The sequence below is a fragment of the Vicia villosa genome, linkage group LG6, assembly GCF_029867415.1.
Source record: "Vicia villosa cultivar HV-30 ecotype Madison, WI linkage group LG6, Vvil1.0, whole genome shotgun sequence".
Taxonomy (NCBI): Eukaryota; Viridiplantae; Streptophyta; class Magnoliopsida; order Fabales; family Fabaceae; genus Vicia; species Vicia villosa.
Genome location: NC_081185.1, coordinates 147958686 through 147979203, shown reverse-complemented (window position 1 = coordinate 147979203; position 20518 = coordinate 147958686). Strand labels below are relative to the sequence as shown.

Genomic DNA, 20518 nt, shown 5'->3' with positions numbered 1-20518 from the left:
CAATCTATAAAGATTACACATTTATGTTTTATAATTTATTTGATTTTCTTTGGACAAAAATCACCGCAAACAAAAGCCACTCGTAATAAGTTTTTATACAAAATGAATTATAACTTTTAATTGATGTGAAAGTGATGTACATGAATACTTCCAGTATAGTAAACTATCACCATTATATCCTACAAGATAAAATCCACCGCTTCAATTCTCATCTCAATTTGTATAACATTGCCGATAACAAATCAGGCCTCAAATAAATACCAATAAAAATGACACTAGTAGTATTATTATACACAATTTTATCAAATTTTAGCATATTAACAACAAAAACCTAATAAAACACATACATTAAGATAAGATACTATGTATATTCAAATTATATTAGAAAATATTTATTTGTTTTTTTTATTACAATTACATAATTTTTCTCACCCGTGTTATATGAGTGTCATAAGAGTGTCGAAAGCAACCAGCATGCCCGTATCAATGTGATACACTTACTTGAGGTGTAAGCGTTATTTGAGTTTTTTTAACATTTTCTATATTTCGGACCAAGTGTAACTGATTAACACTATACTCCATTGGCATGTGTGGGACTAAAAAAAGCATCAACAAAATTGTGTGTTTCTTAAGCATTGGTCGCTAGATTTGATAATGAGACAATGGCGTATAAGGTAAAGCACCGACAATTGATGCGGTCACCAACATATTGCTATATTATAAACACTCATATATCTATAAATAAACCAATTCAAATCCTCAATTTAGTGATACAATAGTAACACTATTTTGCTTCTTGCTCAAAAATAATTATGGCAACTCTATTGCCTTTCTTGCTTATTTTCATGCTTGCATTTTCAGCCAAAACAAAAGCTACTTCTTCATCAGTTTCATCAATAGCAAAAGACCAAGTTCCATGCACAATGTGTGTTGAGTGTGAGAATCCATGTCAACCTCTACCACCTCCACCTCCACAAGTGATTGAGTGTCCACCACCACCAGCACCAGCACCGCCGTCTCCGCCTCCGCCATCTCCTCCACTTCCACCAGCGATCGTCGAATGTCCGCCACCGCCGCTTCCGAAGTTACCGTGTCCAAATAATTGTGAAGTTCCATACCCGCCACCACAATATTCATATTTTTCTCCGAGGACACCATTTGCTTACTATGCACCACCAGATTATGAGGACAAGAGTAGCGGTGAAACGATGATGCCATTTCATTTAGTACTCTTCGTGAATCCGAATTCACACTCAGTGTATTCTATGATTCATCGGTGCTTGGTTTATGGGGTCTTTCTTTGCCTTACTTATTGTTTTGTTGTTTAGTTTTGGTAAATGATTAATTTGGGTGTAATCTTGGTGCTTAAATTAATTGTGTTTTTACAGAATTGAGATCGAGTAGCTAGCTCTATTAGGTCTTGCAATTAGTTGAGAAATAATATTCTTGCATAAGAAATTTGAATAAATTAAAGTCTAAGCTTAAATAAATGAATTTTTTATTATTATTATTATTATTATTATTATTATTATTATTATTATTATTATTATTATTATTATTATTAATAATAATAATAATAATAATAATAATAATAAGATTGAATTCTTGTTACTTGAAAAATATATTTATTCATCAAATGAACTTAAAGATCAATTTAAAATTTGAGTAGGATGTAGGACGAGAATACGAGAATGTAACGGTCTGTCTTCAAAAATATTTTGTATGTCAGAAGCAATGTGTCTAGAAGATTGATTATGTTACCCTTTAATCGGTATATAAAGATGACAAATTAGAGCAAAATGTAAACCAAAATGGAGTGCTAAATTAAGATCAATTTATATGAGAAGTGTACATCTACATAATCAATACTATTAATCACAGTTTCGAGGAGAGAGATGGAGGGAGAGAGATTATCGTCCTAACTATGTCTACTCCGCTCTTCAATGATTTTCTATTAAAAAATTTAGTATTCCACTATACTTTGTGACAAATTACAAGATGGTCAGTACAATCACTATCCAAATAATGCTGAAGATATAAAATCTTCTATCTGCCTCTCAATTGAATTGTACACAGTATCCAAAACTGAATCCATGTGAAATCTTTACTCGAAACCGACTTGAATTTTCCAACACCAAGAATACTGCTCCAAAGTCTATATTTTGCAGCGATATTTCCTCGATCCTACTGGTATCTTGAGCCTTGATGTGTCTGAATATTAAGAAGAACTCTCACTTTGTTCGTAGGCTTTCATATAACACTGCCAAAATAATTCTTGAGAGAATAACCTCATTCTTTCTCGTTGGACTTGTCAAAACCAACCACAACGACACACACTTTACAAAATCTCAGAAATATTAAAAAATCTTCAAAGATTGTTAATCACAATAACATAATCTCCTCGAAAGTCACACATATCAAAAGATGAGATTTAGATCCACATAAAAATGAAAAAAGAATAAGGTAGAAGATGAAAGAATCCGTTTGTAAAAAAACTCAAAATAGATTCAAAACCTCTTTCGAAAATGAGAAAACAAGTATGTTGTAAAATTTCAAACCAATAGTGGAAGTGTATGTTGTACAACATTATTTTTTTGAAAGATTTTGAGTGAAAATAATTTTTTATGTGTTGGAGATATAACACATAATGAGTGAAAATTGTGTTTGATTCGAGTCATAAGCAAGTAGTATGATTCAAGTCAAAGGATCAAGTGATTTCAATCAAGAATCAATAAAATATGAGAACCCATTTCTGTGATTCGAGTCTTCAAAACATGTGATTCAAATCCATATTACATAATCAACTCCAAAGGAAATGCAATCTTGTTTTATTCAAGTTAGGCAGTCTGCGATTCGAATCATGCAGTTAATTATTTTTGAGGTTCTAATTTTGTTATTACTTGAATCATTCTCAAATTAATATAGTTCTTGATTAAAAAACTCAACAAATTGACCTGGAACATATTGCTTAAACTATAATCAAACACTTTGATTTATGCATGCATTATTTATTTTAAAATCTAATGATTCAGATTCATTCCCATGTTCTCACATAAAAATATCATTCTCATATGATACGTCATATATATATATATATATATATATATATATATATATATATATATATATATATATATATATATATATATATATATATATATATATATATATATATATATATATATATAAAGGAAATGTGACATTTTATTTGAGACTAAAGAGTATCTTGTAACTCTTCTCTTATATTTTAGAAACGACAAATCATCTCTCACTTCCCTTCATTTTGCTCATTAAAAATTACTCAAAAATTTATGGAGGTCATTGCCTAAATTACGTTAGTAGTAGGTTTGTCCTTGTTTATCACCATTTAGTTCATTTTTTTGGGGAATGACTTCTTTCTTATTTCTTGTTGAGAAAGCGATATCTGTGGTTTAAAGGAGTGACATTTTCCAAAATTAGTTAAACACGTGATTAAACTATCTTACTTATCGTCTCCTTAATGAACTAGACTCACCTCCCTCATAGAGACCTTCATTTATGGTGTTAATAGTGCCCCTAGGTTGATGATCATCCTCCTTATCGTGATTATCTTTGTCTTCCCTGCGAGTTAAGCTTAATGTGTTTCTCCTTGGATACGTCTGCTTCTGGTAACGACCCTTCACGTATTTCTTTAAATATTATAGTGTTAGTTGGATTTTTTTAGCTATCTCAAATGTTCAACAAGTCCGAATTTTTTTAAAACAATTGAAGAAATTCAACTAAACTTGTTAATAAGAAGATTCATATCATTTCATTATATTAGTGTTATGATCTTCCTAAATTTGAGTTTTTTTCTTCATTTTTCTCCATTAATTGGTCTGCATTTTTGTTGAGTGGATTGTGATTATTTTTACATTTTAATTGATACAAACATTTAATTAAAACTGTTATAATTTTTTTTTATAATTGTTTCAATTCAAAGTTATGAAGCAAACTATTGATGGAGGTTATTAAATTACTGAGTTTGTAAATACTGTTTTTTAACATCCCGATTTTTATTAATATTTTTATTAATTATATTATTTGGTGTTTTTAATAATTAATTATTTATTTAGTTATTATGTGATATAATAATTATTTAAGTATTTAATTATGTGAGTGTTTGTGTTGTTTGACTTAATTGAGTTATTAGAGAGATATAACTAAATGGACCTAAGTGATAGAAACATAATGGATGGATTGGTGGGTTAAGCCCAATTGACATAGGTAAGATAGTAAGAGAAGGTTAGGGTTTTAGAGGTTACTATTTTCATTTTGGGGAAAACGATAGGAAGAAGAGAAAAGAGGCAAAAGGGAAGAGAACAATGGTGGAAGAGAAAAGCTAGAAGAAACCCCACTTTCGCAGCTATGTTTCATCAAAGAGTCACCTTAGCAAAACGAACGTATCTCTCAATCCAACCGTTGGATCCTTACGGTACTTGGACACAATGTTCCTGACTCATAGAGGTAAGTTCTGACCAGAGCGATTTTGATTTTGAGGGTTTTAAGTTCGTCTGATAAGCTGATTTCCGAACTGATTTTTAGGTGTGTCTCCAAATGATGTTATAAAGGATTTCTTTTGGAGAAAAGCTTAGAGCTATTGTGAAAGAGTCCATATTTACCAAGGTAAGGGTGAGGTTCTTTCATGCTAAAGGGTTGTATGATAGTATGTTATGGTGGGTTTGATTCTATACTTTGATATCCATGTTCTTCTATGTTGCAATTTTGGGTATTTGATGATTTGTTGGAATGTGATGATATAAATGTGATAAGTTGTGTGCAATTGATAATCTATGTGTATTAGATTGTTGTGTTTATTGTGGGTAAACCATTGATAGTGAAATAATGGGTTTTGTTGTAGAATTGAAAAATAATGGAATAGAAATATAATAGTCGAATTGAAATTAATATAGTTTGATTATTAATTGGATAATTAAATTATTAGTTGAATTGATTCCAATAAGTCTATGCGATTGGAATATACTTGGACTTGGACCAATTATTCGGTTTATTGGTAAATTACGGTATTTTGAGAAATTGATCGTAATTGTGTTTTGGTTGAATATTCAAGTTGAGAATAATATATTGTTATGCCAATGATGTTGTTTTGATAATGAACATTATTTCTAATTGATTTAGTTGATGATTGAAAGCCGATTTGATTTACTTGATATATTGGCATATTGAGATTATTTTGAGAATTGACCAAAAATTGTGATTTCGGTTTAGATGCCTTTGTTGCGAATAATGTTGTGATTGCCAATATGATTATTATTGTGCACTGTTATATGATTAACCTTATGGTATGAATCCTAGCTAATTGTCGTTAGTTTAGTAGATTATGATGATAATTGCGATGACTGTGTTAATATGTGAAATTGAGTAATTGTGTCGATGTGCCGAAACATGATGATAATTGTAATGATCTTGATGATATGCGAATTGTATATTTGTGACGATTTTGTGAATACGTGATGTTGTATATATTTGTGAGGATGATTTTGTGACTAAGTGAAGATGAAATATTGTGGTGACGTGAATTACCTCGTATAAATGGTAATTGATTGTGATATAGGCTTATGCCTCGTGACGATATGTGATTGTGATGAGTATGTTGTGTTGTCTTGTTTGTCGAGTCACATTTCATATGCTTACTCTGTGACGGCCTGGATTGGAAAACTAGTGACGAAGGCTTATGCCTTGTGCCTCTGAATTGGGCAATTAGTGACGGAGGCTGAAGCTCCGATTGGTACCACATGCATATGCACACTTGAGTTGCATATTGAGTCGAATTTTGAATTATTGTGTTTATGAAGTGAATGCTATGATGTGTGAATGCATAGTTTGTGAAGTTGAATTAATTTGATATGAATTGTTGATGTGTGTAGATGTGATATATGTAAATGAAACGTATATGATGAGAATGCGAATATATATATATATATATATATATATATATATATATATATATATATATATATATATATATATATATATATATATATATATATGTATTAATGATATATGTATATATGTGGAATATATGAACCATGTTTTGTCATTGTTGATAGTTGTATTAATTTACGTTGTGATTATGAAGTGTATGTTATTATGTGCTTGAATGACATACTTGAAAACTTGAATACATTGTTATAGTTGATAGTTAACATTATTGTTGTGATGCAAATTGCTTATATTGAGAAGTGGTGAATTGTGTATGATTTTACCTTTGCTATATGTATTATCATACTTTCCTTTATAATGTTTGATATTTCACCCCTTCTTCTGATGTTTCCCCTACCATTGGAAATGAGCAGGTACTCAAGTATAGTTATGGAAGTTTGTAGCTTCATCGTGTCCGGTTGGTGTGTCGCTCTGATACGTAGCACTCGGGGGGTTGTCTATATTGTTGTTTCTATGTTGTTCATATTTTAGTTGTTGAGTTCCAAATTGGATAATGAGAAGTACTATGATGTTTGAAGTTGTTTCCGATTAAATAAGATGATTTGTTTATAAAGCTGAATGTTATGATTCCGCTGCATATTAAAATGAAGTTGGTTTGTCTAAAAGCTGTTATAAGTTGTTTTGTGCTTCTCTGAGATTAAAGTGCTATGTATCTGTTTATGAGTTGTTTATATGAAGTAAATGTGATATCCCAAATGCTTGTTGATAGTTTTCAAAATACCCTGATTTCTCGCATGATATTTTTGGGTAGAATTTGGGGTGTTACAATTTAGTTCATTTTTTTGGGGAATGACTTCTTTCTTATTTCTTGTTGAGAAAGCGAGATTTGTGGTTTAAAGGAGTGACATTTTCCAAAATTAGTTAAACACGTGATTAAACTATCTTACTTATCGTCTCCTTAATGAACTAGACTCACCTCCCTCATAGAGACCTTCATTTATGGTGTTAATAGTGCCCCTAGGTTGATGATCATCCTCCTTATCGTGATTATCTTTGTCTTCCCTGCGAGTTAAGCTTAATGTGTTTCTCCTTGGATACGTCTGCTTCTGGTAACGACCCTTCACATATTTCTTTAAATATTATAGTGTTAGTTGGATTTTTTTAGCTATCTCAAATGTTCAACAAGTCCGAATTTTTTTAAAACAATTGAAGAAATTTAACTAAACTTGTTAATAAGAGGATTCATATCATTTCATTATATTAGTGTTATGATCTTCCTAAATTTGAGTTTTTTTTCTTCATTTTTCTCCATTAATTGGTCTGCATTTTTGTTGAGTGGATTGTGATTACTTTTACATTTTAATTGATACAAACATTTAATTAAAACGGTTATAATTTTTTTATAATTGTTTCAATTCAAAGTTATGAAGCAAACTATTGATGGAGGTTATTAAATTACCGAGTTTGTAAATACTGTTTTTTAGGAATGAAATTGTTGCAACAAGCAAACAATTAGATGAAGAAATTATAACGAAAGTGAAAAAATTCCTCTCTCCTCTAACTTTTATTTTCCTCTTTTATCTCTAACTTATTGGAAGTGTAAAACAAGTGTTAATGTGAGACCTTTAGTAATATCTATTACAATGTCAATAAAGCTAGTGACATTTGAACTCACAACACTACATTAGAGTCTAATGTCTTATCCACTTAGCTAGAGAAATTTCTTTTTATAAATTAATAATTTGACTGAATTTGTCTTAGGTAAAAAAATTATATTTTAAAAAAATAACATTAATAGTAGAGTCTATTAGATTTTTTATCAAAATTGTTTTAAGAAAATAAACGGGCTACCCGCAACTCGGTCGGGCTAGCCCGATTAGACTTTGGACTTTTAACGGATTGAGTTTGAAAGTTGAGATAATAAACGGGCTTTAATTTTCATGTTTGATATCGGAATTATTTTCGGGCTTTCAGACCAACCCAATTAGTCCGGCCCATTTTGTCGTCCCTAAGTAAGATGACATGCTTGTTTTGAAAAAGAGATGTAATCTTTCCCTTTTAGAAACTTGTTTTCAAGCAAAAATTGCTTAGACTATCATACCAAACTATATGGACTTGTTTCAGATCTTAAAGAGCCTTTTTAGTTGAAAATAAGAGTTTATAAAAGTGGGAGGATGATCAACATGCACTTTATTATGAATGTGACCATTTAGAAACACACTTTTATATTTATTTGGAAGAGTTTAAAAATCATAATGCCGTGGCAAAGTTAGATGCATCTTTATGGCTTCTGATTTAGATACAAGGGCTTAAGCCTAAATGAAATATATGACTTCCTGTTAATTGTATCTTTTCGCAACAAATCTTGATTTAATTTTCAAATCACTTCCAAAAACATAATTTTGCGACATGTACACTTCACCCTATAAATGAAAAACTCACCCTAAATGTACCATAGGGATTTGTTCAAATAAGAAAAGAAAAAACAATGCTAAATCACTTTTTCCTTTCCAATCCCTCATGATTGAGAAACTGTGTATTCGTATATTTGTAAAGGGTCCAATAGGGGCAACATAGGAGGAAAGTGATATAATAGCTCGTCCATCACGCCTTTCGGATTGTCCGTTTGCTATATCTATCGCATGTTTCCTATATGTGACGCTATTTCCTCAATTACGTCACTTACTTCTTGAATAACTCGCCTGAAGAGAGAAAATGTAGGAAATGACGTGTCCCTAGTCCACAACGGTGAAGAAGAAATCAAAGGGAAAGCAACTATGTTCTCCTAAATAACATAGGATTAACTGTCCACTCCCGTGTTCTTTCTTGAGTAGTTGTTATTTCCTATGCGTTCGATATCTAAGCTAAAGAATCTTATAAATATCTCAATCTCGAAGTTGAGAGAGAAATTTCATATTTACTCAGATACTAAACACACATAGCTTCTTATATCCATATGTGAGCTACCTCTAAATCCTATAACAAATCTTAAAAATCTCGGACAACTCTTAATTACTATGTATTTAAAATTTATTACTCCCTTTCAAAAATTAGTAATTCTGTGAAAAATATATTCAATTGGGGTGATAGACAATTTAAGAATATGCTGGTCTTTTGTAGAAAATACAAAGTAGTTAATGAGTCTTATGAACATTTATAAAAATTATGCAAAAACTTATTTAAATGATTATTTTTTAAAAAAAAATACAATACAACTCAAAAACTCTCGTAAACTATGATCTACTTTCCTTTTTTTTTCTCTTAAAAAATATAGGCTTAAATGCAGTTTTAGTCCCCCTATTTTACTTTTTTTGAACTTTTAGTCTCCCTATTTTATTTCTCAGCTTTTTGGTCCCCCTATTAAGCTTTGACTGGTTTTTTTTTGGTCCCTCCTCATTTTGGTCTATTTGGCAATTGTAAAAGCTGATGTGTCACATAAAAAATCCTGCCACCTCACTTATTGAAAATAAAAATCTTAAAAAACAAACATATTAATTTTTAAATTAGTTAACAATTAAAAAAAGTATTTTAAAATAAATTAAAACTTTTAATTAATTTTTACTAAATCCTATTGTGTGTTGGATGTCTCTGTGAACCGTATTTTCTTCTCATCCCTTCCCCTTTGTGAGCTCCACCTTCATCAATTTGTTCAAACCCTAATCTGTGTGAAAACCGTGTAAAATTTGCACCTTCATCAAGTTATAAAATCTGCAATTCTCCCGTGTGAAACCCTAATCCAACCATCTTATTCAAACAATCATGTCTCGATTTTCCCAAGGAAGCATTCGCAGCAAATATCCTTTCATTCGTGATGAATGCAGATGTGGGTTGGATGCACCATTGATGACAGCATGGACTGATGCTAATCCAGGACGTTGTTTCTATGGGTGTGGAATGTATAAGGTATTGAAGCTCTATAACTCACTTTATTCTACGCTTAAGCCCTGATAATAATTTTTTTCCTGCGTTCTTTGTAGATTCAGGGACACAAAATGTGCAGCCATTTTGTTTGGTACGATGAAGAGATGACTCCAAGAGAAAAAGAGTTAATTTCTTCATTGAATGAGCAGTTAATTATAGAGAAGAATAAAGCCAATGAATTCAAACAGAAGGAGAATGACTTGACTGTGAAGATGAAATTTGTGAAATTGCAGTTGAAGTTTACAATTGGGATGAGCATTGTGTTATTAATGGGACTGGTTGCAACAATTGGGATGCACATTAGGTTTTGAAACAACCTTGTCATGCTGTTGATTAGTTACTTAGGTTTTTAAACCATGATGTGATGTTGTTGTTTAGTTGGTTAGGTTTTGGAAACATCCATGTTGTGGTGTTGTTTTTTAGTTGTTTAGGTTTGTGAAACAACCATGTTGTGGTGATGTTGTTTATTTGTTTAGGTTTGTGAAACAACCATGTAATGATAAATTATGAATGAATTAATATTGCTCCAAATTTGTGTCATTGCAGTATATGTGTGAATTAATATTGCTTTAAATTATGAATGAATTAATGTTGCTCCAAATTTCTGTCATGACAGTCCTGGAGTACTATAAGGCTTAAGTCCATAAGTACCATGGTGATTCTAAAATGAACATATTAAATACCATAGTCCTGAAATAATATGGTGATTCTACAATGAACACATTAAGACTACTGTGTGTTATGCCAAGTTAAAAACTCTTAGCTTCATCTTTAACATCTAGGAAAAGTAAAAGAAGGACGTGAAGTCCATAAGTACATGAATGAAATCAAATGGAACTACTGCTTTATGGATGCACTCAAATTGAACAGTCCATAAAAATATAGTCACACGCTGTAAAAATATATATCACAGCAAAATATATCACAGCAAAATATATTTGTAAAGCATCTTAATGTCACAAAGCAAAATACATTTTAATGTCACGCTGCGTTATCATCTTAATGTCACAAACCAAAATATATCATTCATCTTAAAAACTGTGTTATCATCTTAATGTCACAAACCAAAATACATATCACAGCAAAATATATTTGCACTGTAAAAACTGTGTTATCATCTTAATGGCTTATATTTGCACTGCAACATATCATAGCAAAATACATATCACAGATCCAAAATGTCATCACAAATGTAACATATCAAGCAAAATGTCACAAAGCATCCGAAATGTCACAGATCCATATCAGTTTGCATATAAGTTTTGTGTTACAACTTTTCAACATAACATCAAAATAACGAGTAAGACTACTGTCATAAAATCAAAATAACTAGGCAGCTTTCTATGGTTGAGATGGTTGTGTGGGCAAAGGTGCTTGTGATGAGTTTCCAACTTCTGTTGCATCTGTCGATGTATTCTTTTTCTTCGTCTTTCCGCCCTTTGCTTTCTTGTTATTTCCACCTTTTGGTATGGCCCTGTCAGCAGCCCTCTTTCCTTTACAAGTTCTCATATTGTGACCCATTGCTCCACACTTATGGCAAGTAACACTTGGCAGCTTTCTAGGAAGAACATGTGGATTTCTAGGTTCGTCATTGACCTTATTTCGCATCTTTTTGGGTCGTCCGATTGCCCTTCTCATAACTGGTGGATTGATTGAAACTTGGTCATCGAGAGGCCACAGTTGTGGCCCATTGGTAGGGAAGATTATGTGTGAGTATGTCTCCTTGAACGTAGTCTTCCTACATAAATAATGACAACAAACATATACATGTTATGCATTGAATGACAAGAAAAAGTGTTGAATACACATCCAATATACATGTTATACAAACCTGTAATAGCCAGACACATATTCTTCTGGTTTTTTATTGTTTTGCAATATGCACGTAATGGCATGACAACATGGGATTCCAGTTAAATCCCATTTCCTACACGCACATGTCTCTTGTTTTAGATTGACGATATATGTTTCGCTTCCATTTGTTACACCAAAAATGGCCAAATCATCATCACCATGCCATGTAGGTGTCCAATTTTCTGCAACCTTCTTGTTTTTTTCAAGTACCAACTGTATTCTAGGGCAAATATCACCATTATACTTGCTTAATGCATCCTTCTGAGTAGTGATTCTCTTAGTCAAATAATGTTTAATCCCTTCTAACATAGTGATGATTGGTTTATCTCTATATTCTAAAATTGCCCTATTAAATGCTTCACACATGTTATTTACCTGTAGGTCACATTTAGAATAAGTCTTGAAGTGTGACCTGCTCTAGTGTTGTGCAGGGATATCATTCATTTCCTTCCAAGCAGCTTTATTTAAACTTTTCATCCTTAGCATTGCCCTCTCCCACGCTGCAACTGTTGTAGCCCTTGCAGCACTCCACATAATCTCTTTCAATTCCAACCCAGGATATTTCTTTTTCCAATTCCCATATAAATGCTTCACACAAAGGCGTTGCTCCACATGAACACTCACACTTTGCACTGCTGGTACTAGGCCCTGGCATTATATATATAGTGAGATTTTTACAAATTGAGTAAAACTTATACAATAATAGCAAAAGTTTTTTACATTAACATGTTACCTTTTGTTGGTCTGAAATGAAAGTATAAGCCCTATGGTTTAGGCTTTCCAGGTCTTCCATTAAAATGATGATGAACCACTCCCAAGAGTCTTTTATCTCGGCCTCCACAACAGCATAAGCAATAGGATATATCTTGTTATTTCCATCTCTCCCCACAGCTGCCATTAATTGTCCACCATAGTCTCCTTTCAAAAAACAAGCATCTAAACCTATAAGTGGCCTGCAATATTTTGCAAATCCAGACTTGCAATCATCTAAGCATACATAAATCCTCTCAAACACGGGACCTTCATTAGAATCAGCACATTGCACCACAACATTACTGTTAGGGTTTGACTTTAGCAACTCTTGCGCATAACGCCTTAAATGGGTGAATTGGTCCATACCAGCACCTTGGATTAACTCCATAGCCCTTCTTTTGGCTCTATATGCCTTATCGTGGGACAACTTTACTCCCCATCTATCAACAGCTTCAGCAATCAATCCCACAGGTTTCATGTCAGGGCTATGCCTTAGAATATGTGCAAATTTCTTGGCGAGCCATGTTGTCTTTGCCTGCCTATTATGTGCAGTTCGATAGCATGTATGTTCATCAATCAGACTTACAACTTGCCAAAATTGGTTCCCTACCCTTTTGGTAATTCTCATGTAGAACTTGCAGCCATCCATACATTTTACTACCATTCTCTTTCCATCATTTTTCTTTAGAGCAACATTTTTATTCATCTTCATTGCATACTCCTTCAAAGCATCCCTGACCATATCTTTGTTGTTAAACATCATACCTAGTTGAAACTTGAATACCTCTCCACTTTTATAGGCAGGAAACTTTTGATGTTCCTCATCATCTTCACTAGCAGGAGGTGTAAGCAACACATCAGAGTCATCATCAGCGTCAGAATTGTTCACCTTATCAAATAAGATCTCGGAAGGTAGAACTGTGGTCCAATCAAAGTCAACAATATCATCACTATGCTCATACTCAGTGTCACTGAAACTATCAAATTCACCTTCACTTCCAACATAACCAGTAACATCATCGACAACTACTTGCAATTCACCCCTAAGTTGCACTTCATCCTCATTGATTTCAACTTCTATTTCCTGATCATCAGAATTTGGAGCAAACTCATCAATAAATTGTACTTCCTCTTCATAATCATTTACTAATTCAGCCTCGTCTACCATTGCAGGATTTTGAGAAGGTCTGGAAAATATATTATGCAAACCCAATCATAAGAAAACACTCAAGCTATTAAACTACTACAATTTCAACAAACCATAAACCCGGAAAAAATTGCAATTTACATACCTCATCTTCCAAAACCCGTGAAAACCTTTGCTTCTGATAATGATTAAACGCAGAGAGAATGAAGGTGAAGAGCGTCGTAAACAATATTGAGGAACATAGAAGGTGAAAATTTGATGAAAACGGCTACGGCACAAAGGTGTAAACGCGACGAAAGTTACAGAGCACACATCTACACACAACCAATATAAAATAGGGTTCGTAAAAGTTCAAAGCTTAATAGGGGGACCAAAAAGCTGAGAAATAAAATAGGAGGACTAAAAGTTCAAAAAAAGTAAAATAGGGGGACTAAAACTGCATTTAAGCCAAAAATATAATACTACTTAATTGATAGTTTCAATGTTGATAGATCAAGATCTTTCAAACCCAAAAATTTTTGTTCCTACATTCTTAAGATGTGTAGATTAACTATTAGACTATTTAAAAAAATAAATAAATGATACTTCTTGAATTCACTAATTCATTACTATATCAACTTTATTAGGCTAACATTCATAGGCGAATCCACCATACAGTCAACATAGGCCTATGCCCGGTCTCCACATGAAATTATGGTGATGTAATATACAGTGTTTTCACACAATATATGCAATGGAGCAACGTGACTAACATATCAATTCTGCAAGATTTTCTTTTTAATACTAATGACCTTTTCAACCTAATTATTTCTTATAAATAAATAAATAAATAACTATATAATTAAAATAATGAAGTTTAAAACTAATGTAATGTTATGTGGTATAACTTGGAAACAAATATTATCGGTAACTTCATTTTCTTAAAACTAATGTAATGGTTTTAAATATTTTTTTATTTTAAATTTTAATAATATATGTTTTGGTTTGATGAAGAAATTTTTTAGGTTATTTAGGTTATTCATAAATTGGTATTATTATTAAATTGGTATACAGCACTGTTTTGTTTTGATTACATCGAACAGAGATATTTAAGTCGATAATATTGATATTATTCGAATATTCACTACAAAGAAGTCTCATAAATGACACTTGACTCGTAATTTTATTTAGATAAATTCTTAGGTACCATCTCTTAAGTTTATTTAGGTAAATTCTTAGGTACCATGATAAGTAATTGGGTACCAGTACTCTAAGTACTAATTAATTTAATATTTGGATTTATTTTAAAATAAAATAATTGTAAAAAATGACGTGTCATTGAATCATAGTATTTGATTGGATAAGAGTATCAATATTCAACTAAACTCAAGGGTACCGAAGTGTTCACCTTTAATTTAACCCACTATTGTAAGATTATATTTATCTCTTTTATTTTAAACTATATTTTTATTGACAAAATAAAGAGTCTCTTTTATTTTAATTGATGATTATTTATATGTTATATACCGTGTGAATTTGTGGTCTTTAAATTTTTGCCAGACTTTATAACTTTTCTGGCCACTGCTAACATTCTCCTATTTACTATTACAATAAAATATTATTAATTTCTTAATTAAAAACTTAAATATTATAAAATAATATAATTATAAATACAATAATTCAAATAGACACCCTTTTTTCAACTTTTTTATCATTAAAATTTACTAGCTTACACTTAAGAAAATGGAAATGAGATAAGTAGTGAAACTAATCAAATTGTGTGCATGTTGTTTCTATTATTTCTCCCACCTCCTCAACAACCAACCGAAAGACGGAGAACACTAGAGATTTCCTCAAGTACTTCATTAAATGACAGCAACTGTTTTTATCATCTTTTAAAAGTCCATTTGAAGCTAGCCCTTTCCAAGTCAATGCTCTTTGTTCCCTTCTTTATAACACAAGAAATGCATATCTCATCCTAATTTTAATGTGTGTTTGATTATGTCATGATGAAAATTGATTTAAATTATTGAATTTTGATTAAAAGAAAGACTATATATTAATTTTATTTAGCGAAGGAAACATTTTTAATTATTATGCAATGTCAATATAATTTTTTTACTTCAATAACATATTATGATTAATTTAAGGGTAATGCTAACTTGTGCCTCAAGGGCACATGTTAAGAAAATATAAACGGAATGTTTGTATTGAAAAAGTAAATAAATAAATTAACTATGAACTTTTAATTAAATCAATACACAATTTTCAAACCCAAAGTTTTTATATCCAACTCAAATATTCCATTTATAAATTTCTTAACATGTGCCCTTAGGGCACAAGTTAGCATTACCCTTAATTTAAAAATAATTTGAGTTCAACTTTTATTTATTTATCAGTTGAGCTACTTTTATTTATTAGTTGAGTTGGATCAGGGCCGACCCTAACCATTTAGAGGCCCTGTTTTAATTTAACAATAGGTTCATTATAAAATAAAGTATTTAAAAGTAAAAAAAAAAATATTTAGATTGTAGCATAAGAACTAAAAAAAGTTAAATAATTGTTTAGAAATATTTCGACAAATACAACTATAATTTTTCGTATCATCTCTATCGATAAATTTTTTTAATTCTTTAAAATTGTTGTTAACTAATACAACTATGAATTTAGTTGAAGACAATGTATATGACAAACTTTAATACTCTAACGTACTAATATATAATTTTCAGTATAAAATATAAAATATTTCTTTAAAAAACACATAAAATTTTATTAAGAGACAGTATACTAATAAATAAGTGTATACTTTTTAAATAAAATAATAGATTTTGTTTATATAATTTATATAATTTATATATATATATATATATATATATATATATATATATATATATATATATATATATATATATATATATATATATATATATATATATAAGTATGATAACATTGATATTTTTAAAAAATTGATTGATGTCTAAATCAAACAAAAGAAACACATTAATAAGAAATCTGCTATTAAAACATGGAACTATTGTCAAATAAGAAATAATGAAACATTATAATTCCACGTCAAAAAATTGATAAACGTTTAAAGGAGTAAATCAAAAAATAAGTAACTCACAGGTACCTAAAGTTGACTTATAGAGTCCATATGTGGGATCCGCTGGAACAATACTAAATTAATTTAAACTCTGTTTTAATTCCCACACAAAAAATATAACAAGTCAATTTTTTATTTAACAAAACTCTTTAAGATATGTGGCCCTTTAAGATATGAGGCCCTGTGCAACAGCTCTTGTTGCACTTGCTTTGGGCCGGGTCTGAGTTGGATGACTGCAAGTTATTGGTTTAGAGTTCAACCTCTTGTTGCTCTATGTTATGCAATTAACAAGTTTTTAATAAAAATAATTAATATTAAAAAGATTTTATTGTTAATTATTATAAAAATCAAACATTTTGATAACTTAATGATTGTTATTGAGAGACAATATATAACTTTTTTGGGTTAAATATGTTTTTCGTCCTTATATATAATTCATAATTTTATTTTAGTACTTATAAATAATTTCTTCGAATAATGGACCTCCTAAAAATTTTCGTCCACAATTTTGTTTATGTCGTCTACTTTTTCTAACGGAAGGTGACGTGGCACTTCACATGGAAGATTTTTGGTGACTAGACATACACGTAGTGGTGAAAAAGTGGCAAGGATGCTGACGTGGCATGCCGTGTCATTTAAGGTAGTGTCGAATAGCCTAGAGTGTATGTTGAAATGTAGAAGGAGTTGTCTCGACAGGATTTCGACTTAAGCCTATTTTTGTAGTTAACTGAAATATGTATTTTAGGCTTTGCTTAGGGAGCAAACAAGCTCAACTATAAATAGGGAGTAATCCCTATTATTGTAAATACCAATGTAGTTGCATAACATAGAGAATAAAGTTTTAAGTTGAGAAGCATAGAGAAACTCTGCAGAAATCTATCCATCTTCCCCTATTTTATTTAAACCTTAATTCACCTTTCTTCCCCAAATTCATATTTTCTTTCTTTCCTCCATTGTTAATTGCAGCGCATAGTCATCTTGCACCAAGGTTGGTGGTTCACTCGACTAAAGAGTAAGGAACAGGAGATTTTGATCGGTTTGATTGAATCTTGTTCATCAAGATTGATTAGGAATTACTCAAATTTTTAGGTTTAATTCCAACCTCTGGTAATAGAGCCTGGATAAGCAATTTGTGGGAAGAAAAACACGATGGCAATGAATCATCCGAACGGGCATTTTCCGGCGAGTCTCTCAATTCTGAAGGATCAGAATTATGAGAATTGGTGCAAGCAGATGAAGGTAGTTTTATGTTATCAAGAACTTTGAGATCTTGTGAAAGAAGGAGTAACACCACTTGCAGAAAATGCAACAGATGAAAAAAAAGATGCACACAAAGAATTGAAGAAGAATTATAAATCACTCTTTATAATTGCAGCGAGACAAGTAGAATCTGGAAGCAGGTCTTGCATTGGACTGGTATCAATCATGTGCCAAAAACGTGGGCTGAGGAGATACTTTGGTTGATCCATAATTATAAAGGGAAGTCTATTAGAGCTAGCATTCTGAAGATGGCTCTTGCAGAATTATTGATAAAAATAGTATTGTATCGAATATTATTGATATGGTAGTGCATAGGGGTTGGGCCAAGGTGAATCTTAGATCTCACTTGGCTTCTTTGATGTTATAGTCGCTTTAGCTAGCTGGACCCGTAGTGGTCGATTTGTATTAATTGGTTTTTTGAATCAATATATAAGTAATTTGATTTAAAAAATGTGTTAATCCGGATAATTTTGAGGAGTTTTGTGGCGTAGTCATTTTTTTATAAATTTTTTTTCGTTATTTATAAATTTCAGTTACCCATCACAAAATTGCAAAAAAATAAAAAATAACATGAAAATAAATTATGAAAATGATTAATGGAAAGATGTGGTATACCTCCCCCCTTCTAGATATTCTTGGCCGTGTGGTTCTCGTAAAGGCATAATACTGGTGTGTTTGATGAACCTTTAGAAAAATTCTTCACCCGAACCTCAAACTCCTCCACCTCGGACTGAGGATATAGCTAAACTGATCCATCCCAACCTGCTTAAGCCTTACCAGATGATCCTCTTTAGTCGAGGAAATGGATTAATTTCCCTCACCCATAGGGCATGCCCTTAACATATTGCCTATATCCATTACTAAAATTTGACAAAAATATAAACTAATCACTAAATTCGACATCAATAAATCAAATAACCAACCTGCATTATGATAAACTTTATTAAATTATGGAATCTTAAAGCATATCATTATGCTCGTTTAGTTTATAGAATGTGAAAAAAAGCCTAGTGGGATGCGTTCTTAGATACTATAATGTGCATGATATTAGTTGTACATAAGAAGAAAAAATGCAAGAAAAAAAATCAAAGATCGAAGCTAATACATACTAACATATTGTTAAATAGTTGAAAACATGGTAGTTTGAACAAGATTTGATACAAAGCGAGACAATAGAAATATTTTTTATTTTAATTTTGGCCTATATGAAAAATTGCATAAGTGCTAAAAATTAAGTTGTGTATTCGACCAATGTTCTATCTCCGACTAATGTGGAATTTTAGGATCTTTATAATATTTTTAGATTTTAGAATGATTTGTTAAAAATTAAAATGATGACAGAAAAAATTCTAAATTTTTGTTAATTTTATATATGTCCCCAATTAACCAAGCCAATAACATGCTAACCTGTTATGTTTCTAATTTTTGTAGGGACACGATATCTATCATTTTCAACTATTTTAAGGTTTCACTCTATTTTTAACTTAAACTTTGACTTTACTTCAATGAATTTTTTGGACAATTTTAATCTCTTAGGATTTTTTAACTCTGTAATTAAATAGTCTATTTTTCAATTTCCTCCAAATTTAAGTTGAAGAGAAAATAAGACCAAAAAAATTAAACAACATTCCTAATAATAATAGTAGTAAAATAAAATAAATGTTTTGTGATGTTAACATTTTTCTAGAAAAGCTTTTCCCACGATTCTTAAAAACATTAATAGGATTGGATTTAATTATTATGTTACTATTACTAGTAACCCGAAAACGAAATATACTAACCCAATAGGATTAGGATGCTATTGCAATCGATTCTACAATTGTCTTTTGTTAGAGAAAATGACATGCGTGAGATCAATTATAAGAATTAAGACTTTTTATCTACTAAACAAAAAATAATTTTTCAATTAAAATAATTAAGAAATACAGATACCGTCCTACACTTTATGCAACTATTTTTTTTAAAATACTATTATTTAAATTAGTTTATATACAATTTTATTTAAAAATATTTGCACTATATGTAGATTATGATTAGCATATAATAAAAAATATTTAATTTCAATCATATATATATATATATATATATATATATATATATATATATATATATATATATATATATATATATATATATATATATATATATATATACTTTTAAAATTAATATTATAATTTATATAAAATTTAGAAGTCAAATGCATAATATGGTTATTGGTAAAAAAATTATAAGATTATTGGTTAAGAGAATAATTTAAAATATTAAAAAGTAAAAAAATAAAAATATTATTAAAAACAGAATGATGCTATTGACCGAATTCAAACTCATAACTAACAAAAATTTGGTTATGGAAAATGATAAACTCTTACCATATTAAAAAATATTAAAATTCTAGCCCAAAAATGTACTAATATTCAATACATTTCATATATACATATATAGACACCAAAGTGAAGTGCTTTTCCCTCATAAATTTTGTACCAACCCAACTCCTCTACTCCACCTCCCCATCTGTTACGTGTTGATATCTTCCCATTCATTTAATCTCCGTGTTTGAGCCAACAAAGAGCCAAGCCATA

General features: G+C 30.6%; 3 protein-coding genes across 3 annotated transcripts; 2 read left to right on the top strand and 1 right to left on the bottom strand.

Annotated features, from left to right (window-relative positions):
• The first annotated feature begins 812 nt into the window (after positions 1-812).
• Positions 813-1328, top strand: LOC131614960 (sulfated surface glycoprotein 185-like). The gene has a single exon (XM_058886490.1). It carries the CDS (start codon positions 813-815, stop codon positions 1326-1328), a length of 516 nt encoding a protein of 171 aa, XP_058742473.1.
• An 8179-nt stretch (positions 1329-9507) lies between these two features.
• Positions 9508-10364, top strand: LOC131612696 (uncharacterized). Its single transcript, XM_058884460.1, has 2 exons — positions 9508-9825; positions 9900-10364. The coding sequence occupies exons 1-2, from the start codon at positions 9682-9684 to the stop codon at positions 10152-10154; spliced, it is 399 nt and encodes a 132-aa protein (XP_058740443.1). The 5' UTR covers positions 9508-9681; the 3' UTR covers positions 10155-10364.
• Positions 10365-12114: 1750 nt separating this feature from the next.
• LOC131614959 (uncharacterized) lies at positions 12115-13618 on the bottom strand. The gene is made up of 2 exons (XM_058886488.1): positions 12431-13618; positions 12115-12345 (listed from the first exon to the last, which is right to left on the bottom strand). The coding sequence occupies exons 1-2, from the start codon at positions 13616-13618 to the stop codon at positions 12115-12117; spliced, it is 1419 nt and encodes a 472-aa protein (XP_058742471.1).
• Positions 13619-20518: the final 6900 nt, after the last annotated feature.

Coding starts and splice junctions, on each gene's coding strand:
- LOC131614960 (XM_058886490.1), top strand. CDS start 813: ATGGCAACTCTATTGCCTTTCTTGCTTATTTTCATGCTTGCATTTTCA.
- LOC131614959 (XM_058886488.1), bottom strand. CDS start 13,618: ATGGTAGACGAGGCTGAATTAGTAAATGATTATGAAGAGGAAGTACAA. Junction 12,346..12,430: donor TCATTTCAGACCAACAAAAG/GTAACATGTTAA, acceptor ATATAATGCCAG/GGCCTAGTACCAGCAGTGCA.
- LOC131612696 (XM_058884460.1), top strand. CDS start 9,682: ATGTCTCGATTTTCCCAAGGAAGCATTCGCAGCAAATATCCTTTCATT. Junction 9,826..9,899: donor ATGGGTGTGGAATGTATAAG/GTATTGAAGCTC, acceptor CGTTCTTTGTAG/ATTCAGGGACACAAAATGTG.